This window comes from Cygnus olor, chromosome 10, assembly GCF_009769625.2.
Source record: "Cygnus olor isolate bCygOlo1 chromosome 10, bCygOlo1.pri.v2, whole genome shotgun sequence".
NCBI classification, from domain to species: Eukaryota; Metazoa; Chordata; class Aves; order Anseriformes; family Anatidae; genus Cygnus; species Cygnus olor.
The window spans coordinates 18,392,076-18,404,957 of NC_049178.1; the positions used below are offsets into that span (position 1 = coordinate 18,392,076).

Genomic DNA, 12,882 nt, shown 5'->3' on the forward strand with positions numbered 1-12,882 from the left:
CCTGTTTTCCACATCACCATTTACCTCTGGAATCCTTAAGCCACTAACAATCCTGTCTCCACAACCTTACCTGTAATTTTACCACTGAATTTTCTGTGGACTTTCTCACAGCTGTCAACAGTGTGAGCCAAGGTTATGAGGCTGGGACATATCAGAGCCCCGGACCCTTGGAACACAAATAAATCCCTCGGGAGAGCTTACAACGCAGCTTAGAGAGAGAAAAGGTTACAATTCCTGGTAAAACATGTTTATTTTTACATCCCTTACTCATTTCTCTATTGTAAGGATGATGATCACGAAGGTGCTTAGAGATGTTTCTCCTCAAATAATTTATACAATCCACATTCTCAGAGATGTTACCCGTCTGCAAGACATGTGAACTTCTTCATCCAAAGAGCTTTCTACAAGACTTTTAATTTTATGACTGTTTTGAAACAAATGTTTGTGATACCAAAGGCACATACATATGCACACACCTCGTATTCAGGCATCAAATTACAAATTAAGAAAAACATTTTTGAATGTTTCTTCTTTATGAACTTTTTAAACGTTTCTCTCAGCTTCATAACCATGAAATACTTGATTTAAATTCCTATGGAAACTTCTTTATGAGCTAAAACATTTCTCTGGAGCCGAGCCAGTCTCCATTTATTTACAAGCTCCACAAAAAAATTCCAGCTTTTATGTCATCTTAAGAAAGCCGATCTCTTCCATTTGCTATGATCTAGTACAACATGACAATTTAGTGAGACTGTGGCAATTCGACTGTTCTCCCATTAATGCCATGCAGCTCAGTATTATCCCCTAAATCACCAATATAGATGGCACATCTATATTCTATCAGCAAATTTCTTGGCAAGTTCTTAAAATGCATTGATTGTTCAGCGAGTCACCTCCATCATTCATATTAAAACTATCCATAAAACCATATGCGCAATGTTGTAGCACACTGGAAAAAAATTAGTTTCTGAAAAACATAGCATAAAACCACTCTGAAAGTTGCTACAGTAGGGTGGGTTTAATGAGGTATCACAACAGGGTGTTTACAGTTAGGAGATCCAATTGGGAAGAAAAAAGGCATTTCCAATTTCAGCAAGCCTTCTACAGAAAACCCTCTCCTGGAGTAGAACACAATTTGTTATTAATAGTATATGCAAGTGGCACTTTCATCCTGAAGAGAAACACAAAACAGCAGAGGTGAAACCAAAGCTAAAGGAGCAAAAGAAATTCTGAAAGAAAAAAAAAAAGGAAAAAAGCCCAAGTCTGTAAGCAAAGACTCCCATGTCAGATCACATTCATAAAGCTTAAAATCACTTCCAGGGACTACAGTAGTAAAGCAGTTTGTTACAAAGAAACTAAAGATTCTCATGCTTTGAAAGAATTATATCACAGGATACAATTTCTGCTGGATGCAAGACACTTACCCCAGCACTCTCCGATTTCTAGGTCCATCTCACCGTGCTTGCTACAATTAGCAGCCAATTAGCAGCCAAGATAGATGTGCATCGGGATCGCTTCTGTTCACCTCTAAATGCTCACTATATTGAGTACTCGATCTACCACTGAGAAGTCTCCTTCCACTGTTCTTAATCAGTGACTTAACGACTACAAGTGGACATTTGTCTCACAGCTTACAACAGTTACTCTCATCCAGGTTAAGAAACAACCCACCATTGACAGCAAACATTTTTAATTCTACTATTGAATACTTGTTAGATTACCTAGAATCCACATTCCAGAGGTACATGTAAAATGTCAACAATGGTTCTACGTAGAAAGCAAAGAAATTGTGAATTCAGTGAATTTCATGAAACATGAGTCTTCTCTTCCTCTAAAATGCAAACTCTCTTGAAGCATTTTACCATATACAACTGGACCATAAACACGGAAAAAAAGTCTACTAGACAAGAGCAAAGAAGCAGCAAGACTAGACAAATCCCAAGGGTAAACGCTACAAGATGTTCATTAACTTAGTTACTGCAAAGTACCAGGTGTTCTTAACAAAATTTCTCTCTGGAGAAAATACTTGAAGTTTACAAATAAAGATCTATCAATTCCTTAAAGATCTTGAAGAAGAAATTATCCAGGCCTAAAACTAATTATTAACATGTCAAAACCACCACCTACTTTGTTTTCCTAATTCAAAAATACAAGTGTATAGTACAAGGTAATCAGAACAAGTAAAATCATAATTACATTTTCTGCTATATTAAGCCTGTTTTGTCCATTGGCATTACCAATGTTTTATCTAACAATGCCTCCACAACAATCCATATTCGCTTTCTGAAGAGCAGCATCTGCTGCTATTTATCAAATCCTAAATTTGCAACTTAACTTTGATTTTAAAGCATTTTATGTTTGTCACTGCCAAAATCATACCTCTTCCTGCTACTACAGGACTGTGTATTCATACACGCACATCTAAATGAATCGTGCAAATTAATCTCATAAACAAATTTCCTGCTATACTGAGACTACCCTCACTTTTTTAATCACTTCATTTACTTATTTTAAACTACAATTTCTCATTAACACATTTCAAATTGCTCCTCACTACCCAACTGTCAGTGAAGTACAATTTAATCTCTAAACAGTACGATGAGGGTGCCTTCTTACTGTGTGGCTAAAATTTTATACAGCTGATCGCATCACTTAAATTCTAGGTAAGGTTCAGAGTATTCAGCACCCAAGAGAGTGTAGTATCTGTATCTCAAGACTGTTGTGAAACTTACAGTTCCACATGTGTTAGGGGTACTGAGATAACATGTGCCACCTAGAGAGAGCCAACTCAGTGGTCAGACTCGCAGAACCATAGAGCAGTCTAGGTCAGACAGTCAGACAGGACTTCTGGAAATCAGCTGCTCCAGCCTTCAGCCCATGGTAGCACACCTATTCTGAGTTGTAAACAGCTTTAAACACCATAAAACTTGTAGTCTCTTCGCAAGCTGTATGCGTGGAAGTACCTCACCCTCTCAGCGGCTGTTCTTACTAGAAGCACCATCTAATACCAGCAACCGTCTCCACATCCTTCTAGGTACGTAACACACCTTGGCGGAATGCAGTCAGATTTCTCCCCGCTTCTAATGGAAATGATGCAAAGCTTCTCAAGTAGTAAAGAAGGTCCTTTACTCAGCACAGTCCTTATTTCTTCTGTGTGTGTTTTCTGTGTCGTTTCCATTTACTCAACATGCATACTAGGAAACACATTAATGCAGATATGCAATTAAATCGCAACCAGTTTGTGAGAATTCCTGGATCTGTAACCCAGATAAAGCAGATCTGTAACCCAGATTATCCAATCCCTTCAACTGGATAAACCGTAAGAGCGATACAAGAACATTTTAATCCTCCTATTGATCATCAGATTCCAGATCGAATAGCCTGGACCCCCTCCTGCCCTTATTTCCACATAAGAGAACTTCAAGTGGAACCTGTACTCCCTCTCATGGTGGTTTCTTTTACCACAACTCATTCAGGTTTAGCAGCCTCCGATGGCTTCAGATCCCCTTTCTGCTGCCTGCCATCGCTAGCTGCTGTTGCCATCCAAACTCTGTTACCAGAACAGAGTTCTCAGTTGGAGGGCACATGGGGCCTGTTGTCATTACCTAGCCCAAACACCAGATGGACACTTAACGTTATTCAAATTTCCTCAAGATCCTCAAAACTACATGAGCCTCTTCACTCTGCCATATGAAGGCCACACTAAGCTTTTTCTGATCATCCTTATTACAAAGAAAAGGCTGTTTTAACAAATGCTTTAGAGAAAAGATGAGCCTTTGTGAAGTCCCAATTTCTGTATAACTTTCCTTAGCAGGCTTGCCAGGCTTTTGAGCAGCTTCTGTATTGTTGCTTCCCCTGAAGTCCGAGAATGCTATGCATGTGGTTTTTTTTTTTTTTTAGAACTTCTATTTGGAATAAAAAATTATTCTTTATCAAAAAAATCATCCAGCAGCTCTTCATTTTCGTTACACTCCTTTACACAAACATTATGAATATTTCATTCACGAAAGAGAGAATGGGTAAAAACAAACAAAAGAACTCCTCATTATTCTATTTTCAAGCCTCTTGTACCTTTGTCCAACGCCTTTTAAATCAAACGCTTATGGTGGATATAATTAATTTCTAGTTTCAAAGGCTGAAGAGAGATCAGTAATGAAGATCAGATTACATTTGCAGTAAAATACACAGCATTTACCCAAATTCCATTGTTCTACCCCTGTAGACAATGTGAAAGTGCAGGTATTATTAGTGCGCTAGTATTTTATTTGTTACAGAACCTCTGCTAAAGGGATTATTGTTATCTGCTTCAGAAACATAGGATTTTCATACTACAGAGGAAATGAGGAAAGGACAATAAAAGAATATGCATAATAGTAACTTGTAATAGTCTCTACAATCATTGTGTTCAGAAAGGTAATGTCAGTTATCTGTTAACAGTACTCTTACAAGGTCATCTATTTAGCTTCTAAACTGACACAAAGATTTTCCCTTGAAAAAAAGTCTCTCGGAACCATAAAAACAGTTAAGTAATAAGTACCATGAACGTCTGTGGCACTGTATAAATAAAATGAAACATCCCACAGAAGACATGACCATCAAAGAGAGATAAGGGCTAGGAGTCTTCCACAACTGCTTGTTGGAAAACTTGCTGTGAAGTGTCTGCACCACATTTTTAAGTGGGCGCAAAATACAGTTTAGACTATCTCTTCTTTCAAAACAACTAGAAAAGGGGAACAATTACCTGAAAAATCAGAAAAGCACCAGCAACAAACAAGTGACTCACGTTCTAACTAATACAATGACAACACAAAGACAGGCTTCATTTGAGTGCAGATGCTGTGACTTGCTGACTGTGGCAGCTCCTTTAAAATCTTGAAAAGTCCCGGCATACTCTTAAAAGGAAACTTTTTTTTTCTGCACATACCTGAAATTCTAAGATGGCCTTCAAGAACAGTTGATTCCCAAATTTATTATGGAGACCAAAACCAGATCATGCACTACACTCCACAAACTAACAGGTAAATACTTTATATGAAATGACCGCTTTATAATGTACTGTGAACTGCTCCACGTACAACTCTTCCCGATTTCAGTATACAACCGTCCTTCAAAGAAGCAAGACAGTAACAGAATACTTGTCTTCCAGACCAAAAATTGTAGGCTAACACCATACTTTTTCCTTTAAGGATGATAACCTAGAACATAACAAGGCTTCACAGTAATTATTCTGTAATAGGTGCATACATACACATATATATATATCAAATACCCTCACCTAATGTATTGCTGTCGTGTTTCTGATGACTTTCTCCCTGCAAGGCTGTCATTTTTTCATGAGCCTCAACCCACCACGGTTTGTATTTCAAAACATGCTGAATAGCTTCATCTTCAAAAGAGTCAGCTCTGGGAAAAAAAAAAAAAGTCATAGCATACGGTCGGCTTTCTGGGCTGCAAGGGCACACATTGCCAGCTCACGTCAAGCTTCTCATCAACCAACACCCTCGTGTCCTTCTCCTCAGGGCTGCTCTCAGTAACATCCACCAAGGCCTACTGTGATGAGACAAAGGGGCAGATAAGAAGTAAAGCTATTATTTCCACAAGTGTTCTTAAAACCAAGCACCCATTGAAGACGTGAGTATTTCAATTGAGATACTTTTACTTGACCAGGTAAAATAAATCAGTACTCACAGGTAATGATCAGGATCGAACTTGGCAGCTTCTGCTGCCAGGCGTTTCTTCCTACGTTCACATACTGGAGTTCTGTCTGGATCCTTAATGTCTACAACATCACTGAGTTCGTCCTGAAAACGCATCAAGAGTGAGATGACAAAGCTAGAGATACAACATGCAAGATTCATTTAGTAAAAGTTTATGAAGGATGCTTATAAGCATTACAGTGTAAAGCCTAGATGCTGTCCAACCTCCCTTTCAAATCTTTCAAATCCAGGCTCTGCTATCAAATAAAAAAATCAAAATTCCAACGAGTTACAATTATAACAAATTCTAAGGAGCTCCAAATATTATGAGTTCTATTAATGCCTTTTTATCATCAGGCAGACAGGTTATTTTACAGTATGATGACAATTGTAATGTTTAACAAAGGCACACAACCACAAGAAGGCAAGATAAAAATCACAGATATTGTTCTTGTGACTCTTGAGATTACTGCTACACTCTGAAGTGGCCATACATTAATTAACAGGCAATTGTAGTGCCCTTTTAAATATCATTAAGCAGCGGTACTTTAATGCTGATGGGAAATGTACTTCAGAAATTTCATGGTAATAAACCAGTGTATATATCTGAACAGAACGCAAATACTTTCTCCATAAATAGCAATCATTCTGCTCCAAAGCCTTAAAATCCTGCAATTCATGCAGTAGTAACTTACAGTTATATGGTTTGTTTTAAGCACCTACTGCCAAAATTGCTTGGTGTAAGAACTTAAGCAGAACATTAAAAAGAAATAAATTAACTACTACTTGAATAAAAGCTTTGTACACTATGAAAGGTATTCTCCTACCTTGCATGTTACTGGGTGTAGATTACCTTCCATCTATTCATGAAATAAAAGAACTTCTGAATGTACAATAGCAAAGTAACCACATTTTAAAACTTCTGCCCTGCCAACTAATCCACAAAAGAAAGTTCCAGTGCATCAGCATAACCCTAGTAAATCTAACAGATACCAGGTGGTCTATCACCTTGAAGAATCATGATCTCAACCAGTAAATACCACCTAGTTATATTTCAATTTATTTTATTCAACATAGTAGATAGCTAGGCATCGCCCTCTTCATGAAATATTTTACAAGTCTAACAGCAGAAGGGCTTCACTCTGCATTTTTTTTAAATCTAAATATTTATTCAATTAAAAAAAATCACCTAATATGAAATAACTCTGATACACAATTAACTCGCTCAAGCATCTCTATTTTCGCTGAAAAACAAAGATCTGTCTGTACTATTACATGCAAGGGCATAATATACTCAGTCTCAGAATGGGACAATAGAGATCTGTTACCTAACAATCCCCTCCTGACTATGGAATGAGCCAGAAAGCCTATCCAACAGGAAATCTACCCGGAACTTTTGTTAGGAAATTAAAAACGCATCTACCTGCAGCCGCTGGAACACCCCCGAACGCAAATTCCCAAATCCATAGCAGTACTGTAGTGGTGGAAAGCTTTCTGCAGTTTCTTCATAAGGGGTCTGCTCTATTTCCCATTCAAATTCTTCTTCCTCCTCCTCCTCCGACAACGCAGCAGAGGCACCTGCATACATTGCATGGTCAAAGGAACAAAATTATTGTGTAGGAAATGTATATGATTTAAAAGAAAGGCAAACACCAATAACAAAATAAGCATTTTTCATTGTTATGTCTTTAAGAAATGTTTTACTACACTGGGTCAGCTATAACTTCCAGAAAAACAAAGAGGGGAAAAAACAGAGGCAGCAGACAGAGACAAACGTGAACAGCACAACTCCAAATCTCCCTTTATCTTATCCAGTTGACTGAGAGCCTCCTGAGAACTTCCCTACCAAATAAACCAAGTAGTTTGCATTAAAATTAGCTATAACAGACTAGATTCATAGATAACAAAAAGACAAAGATTAGGAAAAAGCTTCTTTTTTTTTTTCTGTTGATGCAACGCACAAATTCCCAAATATGGATGTTCAGAATTTGTGAGGTTTCATTGGACTTCTTGTGCCGCTATCTCCAAAGGGCAGTCTTCCAAAAAATTATAACTCTTGTCACCTGGAATCTGCAAAAGTATCACTTTCACACACAAGCCCCATTTTTTTTTTTTTTCCAATTGCATCGTAAGGTTGAAGGGTGGCATGTGCCTATATCACAGTTCACACTGGACTAGACTGCCTCTATCACAAAGGATTTTAGTGAACAAAGAAAAAAAAGACATTCACTGGTTACTAAAGTGTTTCAGACAAGCAGATGATTAAACCAATAATCACAGATCCTGCTCTAGATTCAACAAATTTCAAAAATGGAGATGAGGAAAACTAAAGCTTTTTGAGTACACTCACTCGAAGTCTGAAATCATTGTTCCACTGTATACAGCCACTAGAGGGGTACAAAGATCTACAGAGGATTAGCATATATTAAACACATTTTAAAAAATGTGATCACAACTAAGCCTACAGATACAACACCGCTAACTCCTCAACTCAAGACATTCCTTACAATACTTACTAGTAATTCCAGTCTCATTCATACTCTGCTTGTACCTTGGACTAGGTAAGAGTAGAAATACTCTTTTATTTTATATAGATAGATAGATCTATTTTCCTAACTATTTTATTATGTATCTGTATTGATAATATAACTAAGACTTTTTGTCTTACCTATCTCCTCCACTAAACGTTTTGCTGATCTTGATTTTTTTGGTGCTAAAAGGGATGTCACCATATCCAGTCCTTCAAAATACTGCCCAGGACTCTCCTTAGGTAATCGAATTGTCAAGGTCCCTTAAAGGAAGGTCAGAATATAGTTATGATATTAAAATAACCAAGACAAACAAAAAATGTGCATTTTTCCTCTAATGAAAAAGGCTCACAGAAATTGGGATACATGCAGGTAGCATTTTATTGTGCATCTATCTCTGTGCATGTTTTTAAACACCCTTAACAAGTTTCACAGAAATCAAAGATTTTTATGATAAAGCACAGAGGACAATATTTAACGAGTTGTGGTCTCTTGACTCACATTGCATAACACACCAACAGAAAACAAGCTTGAGTTTATTCTGAATCCTTCCACCAATCAAGTCATCAACAGAAGATCATAGGAAGCTATTCAGCATTCTGATTGTTGTTCCGAGTCAGTACACAATGAAGGCTTTGCAAGCCTTTTGTTTTGTTTATGAATGGATTTATTCCAAAAGGTAAACACTGTTTTCCAGAAACACCATCCACCTTAAGAGAGAAGACTGTCATGAGACCGCCTCAGGATTATCTCATTTCTACTTAGTACTATCTGACTTCATTGCGGATTTGCTAGAATAATGATCTTTGTACAATGGCATGTCTGGCCCCTATGGGCTTGAAGGGGACTTGTACGTATTTTTTTCATTATTAGGACAGTTATGGAATGTCATTTGTGCTTCATGATAGCCTAAGTACAGCAAATCCCCAGCAATTTTTTTTAATACTACATAACATAGGAGAAGCTTTGAATTTTTTTACATTATCATATACTTTGCTAAATGCAATGCCAGTGCGAGGAAGTATAAGTTACTGGAGAGTTAGTAACATTCTTAACAACAAATATACTAAGAACATTAAGCATACGTTTGTCTGCATTGTAAGATGCTTTTTCTCTGCCATCTTCCACAATTCTTCCAGGAAGCGTCAACCTGTGGGCAAGAAGTGAGATGATGACTGAATACCTGACTAATTCTGCAACTTAACATCTCAGCACACAGACGCGTAAGGTGCATTCCAAAAGCAGCACAATTGAACTACATGACTCCTCTTGATAATAACAGAAGCCATGAAGCTAAATCCCTATGAAGTTCAGGGTCACAGCCACCACAGAGACGAACAACATCCTTGGCATTACATGCAGCATTTGGAAGATTCTGTAATTTAAAAATTCTAAGCTAATCCACAGTGACTTGACGCAAGGTAACTAATTCGCTGCATTCTACCAATCTATTAAGACCCCTTGTGGTCTGCTAACATGTATTGGGTAAGCTTACCCAAGAACACAGGAAACAGAAAAGAAGAAGGGTTAATAACTCTCATCAGCTCTTACATGCCAAAGGTTCCCTTAGTAATTCCATACTGAGATTGCCTCTTGTTCCTTTTACTGCAGCATAGCGGGGAACTTGCAAGCTGTAGACTGGAACATCACTTCCTACCACCTGTACTCACATGACTTTTCTCCGTATGTTATTGGGCATCAAAATACATTCTTCATCAAACATATTGTATCTGGCTCTCTATCACTTACATGCATCCAAAGAACCCTGTCGTCATTTTACAACTAAAACTCTATGGTATGATAAACTCAGAAAAGCAGTTATTTAAGTTCCTTTTAAGGTGACTTAATGTCTGGAAAGAAAGAGGACGGATCCATAAATACAATTCCTTCCAAAAAAATGGGCTGCCTGAAGTCAAGAACGTCAGAGCCGTAGATAAAGAATGATCTGAAATACCCCACATGAAGTTCATTTTCTACTGACTTTTATATATTTGATGAAGCCCAAAGTTTTTTTTAAATGTTTCCACTACTTGCCTGAGAAAGTAAGGCTTAGAATAAAATTTAAAATCTTCCCCTTCAAAATACAAGTCGAACTCTGAAGCTCTCGCATAAGGTACTTCAATGATTATTGTAAGAAAATCCGGATCCTGGCTCAGCTCAAAAGCTGGAGTTATCATGATGAATGCCGCAGGCAAAGCAACCACTGACTATACGGCCCTATCAAAACAGGGAAACAAGAAATGGTTAATATGTTGTAGTTTCCATTTTATGACAGTAAATAGTCTCTTGAAAATTTTGTACGAAAAACATTTCAGATTCTCACAGAATTATCTTCTACATACTCAAGAAAACAGCAACAAAAAATGCGTTCCTATCAAGAATATGAAGGTACCATCTTGCTGCACCATAACGAAAACTTATCATAAAAGAACACAAACATTTGGAGCGCACAAAAGTACTTACTACATTCATCATAAAAAGCACACCAAGTTCAGTCCTAAAACTTGACAACTTCTTGTAACCGTTGTTTACTACTTCACAGCAAACTGACCATAAACCACAATTTAAAATGTTGACAAACAGCAGTATTTTATAATAACTACAGCTGCACTTTACAGTGGGATGCACACGAGCCAGAACACAAGCAACAGACTAAGTACACCCCACAGAGAGGAGCTGAGCGCACACCCTGAGCATACTGCCCTTCGTGTCACATTTACCACACAGGCCACGGGGACTGTACTTGCAGGGCAAGTCAGGGGTGCTCCTGCACAGTGGGCTCGGGCCACGAGAGGTGTCTCAGCAACACAAGCAACTGACAGCCTCAGGATTTCCTCACCTCCAAGGCAAGCACACTTACTATTTTGATCAGTTTCAGCAATCCTGAGGAAGCAGTTCAATGTCAGTTCCGCCTGAAGATTCAGCCAAAGAGCACCTGAGTACAACAAGTTGCACTGGATTAAGTTACCTGTACTTGGAATCTCCTTCAGTGAGTGTTTTTAAGGTTTAAATTGTCATCTAACAGCATCAGATGTATGTTTGTACATAGGTGAGTAAATATTTTGAACGAGGGAAGGACTTTACAAAGTACCATCCATCTGATATATACCACCTGTCTCACCCTTCAAAAGCTTCCTCATGCAGGTTATTTTTTTAGGTTTATCTTAGAATACAGTTGTAATTAAAAAAAAAATTACCTAAAAAAAGAAAAAAACGCGGAGCACCACCTGGAAAGTGCGGCTCCCCCCGTGCCGCCCCCCAGCCCCAAACGCCGGCCCCCCCACACCACCCCATCCCCAGCAGCGCCTGCTCCAACTTAACGCCGGGCTTTCCCAAATAACTAAGTTTCCCAGCCTTTTCTCTTTTTTTTCAAAACAAAACAAAACAAAACACACAACCCGGCCCTGCTGCGCACGTGAACAGTTGCCTATCGCAACTCTCCCCCGGGGCGCCGCACGGGACCCGCCTGCCCGCCCGGCTCCCGCAGCCGCCTCAGGAGGCGAGGGCTCGGCCGGGGGCCGGCTGCAGCCCGTGGGCAGGGCCCGGTGATCGCACCCGGGGCACCGCCGGAGGGACGGGAAGAGGCACGACGAGGCCGTTCCGCCGCCACTCACCATACCCGAGGCCGCCTGTGCCGAGCTGTGGCGGCAGCGCATGTGCGGGCCCGGGCGGCAGCTCCGCCTTGAGGGGCGGCCTCGCACAGAACCGGCCCCTACAGGCCCCACAAGCCCGTCCCTCACAGGGCTGTCCTTACCAGGCCGCCTCCGGCCCGCTGCACGCCGTCGGAGGAGGGCGCTGGAAGGGATGCGAGGGGTCCCCTGCTGGCCCTGGGCTCGGTTTTCCCCTCACAGCATGGCGCAGGCTCACCCCCCCTTCTCCGTAGAGAAGCCACGGCACTGACTGTGGTGGTTTAGTGCCCCTGGCGTCCTGGTTCTGGGGTTGTGTAAACGGTCTCAACAAGTGAAAGCAGTATTTGATGTTGTTAAGGCCCTAAGCCTCAACTACTGTCACCGCAAGCCTTACAAATCTGGCAAAATCCTTCTCAGAGGATGGGGTGCTGTGGGGGGAAGGCTGCCCCCATCACCCCAGCGCTTTCCTCCGATCACCGCAGGGATAGCTGAAAGTGTTGGCATCGGACATGGCCAGATACTGATCCTTAAATACAACAGACTGCTGAAAGTAAATTCAGTGCCACGGCTCAGAATATAACTGCTTGTATGTATAAGTACAGCACCTAGTGAGAAGAAATACCTCTGGAAAGAGGGAAGCTGAGAACTGAGTAGGAATGGAAGGTTTGGGCCTAATGTAATTCGAATTAAGGTATTAAGGATAAAGTGATTTCAAAAGCTGAAATGCAGAGCAGCGCAGGGGAGCAGGAAAACACAGAAGATCAGTCCCACAAGTACTGCTGGAACAGGATGCCCAGTTCCGTAAGTGTCTCGCAGGAGAGCGGGCAGATGTGAACCAGATTGTCCGTGTGAATAGAGGCAGAGCCTGGTGACGCCAAGGAAACAGCATTTGGGACAAAATACAAGAGGCTTAAGGAAATTGATAAAGGCAGAAAAGTCTGTTTAAAAGCCAACTCTTTAAATATAGAATTTAATGTAAAATTAATCTGATTATTCTGTTATTAGACGATGATTGGTATTCTGGTTCCA

The 12,882-nt window shown here is 39.9% G+C and overlaps 1 protein-coding gene across 3 annotated transcripts in view; it reads right to left on the bottom strand.

Moving 5' to 3' along the window:
• SHQ1 (SHQ1, H/ACA ribonucleoprotein assembly factor) overlaps positions 1-12,714 on the bottom strand; it is a 48,442-nt gene extending 35,728 nt beyond the window's left edge. The window contains exons 1-8 of one of the 3 annotated variants that reach the window (XM_040569282.1): positions 11,839-12,714; positions 11,085-11,159; positions 10,259-10,441; positions 9,310-9,374; positions 8,365-8,487; positions 7,120-7,274; positions 5,689-5,801; positions 5,276-5,403 (exon numbers count right to left, since the gene is read on the bottom strand). In XM_040569282.1, coding sequence (XP_040425216.1) covers positions 5,276-5,403; positions 5,689-5,801; positions 7,120-7,274; positions 8,365-8,487; positions 9,310-9,374; positions 10,259-10,401 — 727 coding nt within the window. In that variant the 5' untranslated portion in view covers positions 10,402-10,441; positions 11,085-11,159; positions 11,839-12,714. The remainder of the gene's footprint in view (positions 1-5,275; positions 5,404-5,688; positions 5,802-7,119; positions 7,275-8,364; positions 8,488-9,309; positions 9,375-10,258; positions 10,442-11,084; positions 11,160-11,838) is intronic. The other 2 variants (XM_040569283.1, XM_040569284.1) reach the window with 2 other exon arrangements.
• Between the last annotated feature and the right edge of the window lie 168 nt (positions 12,715-12,882).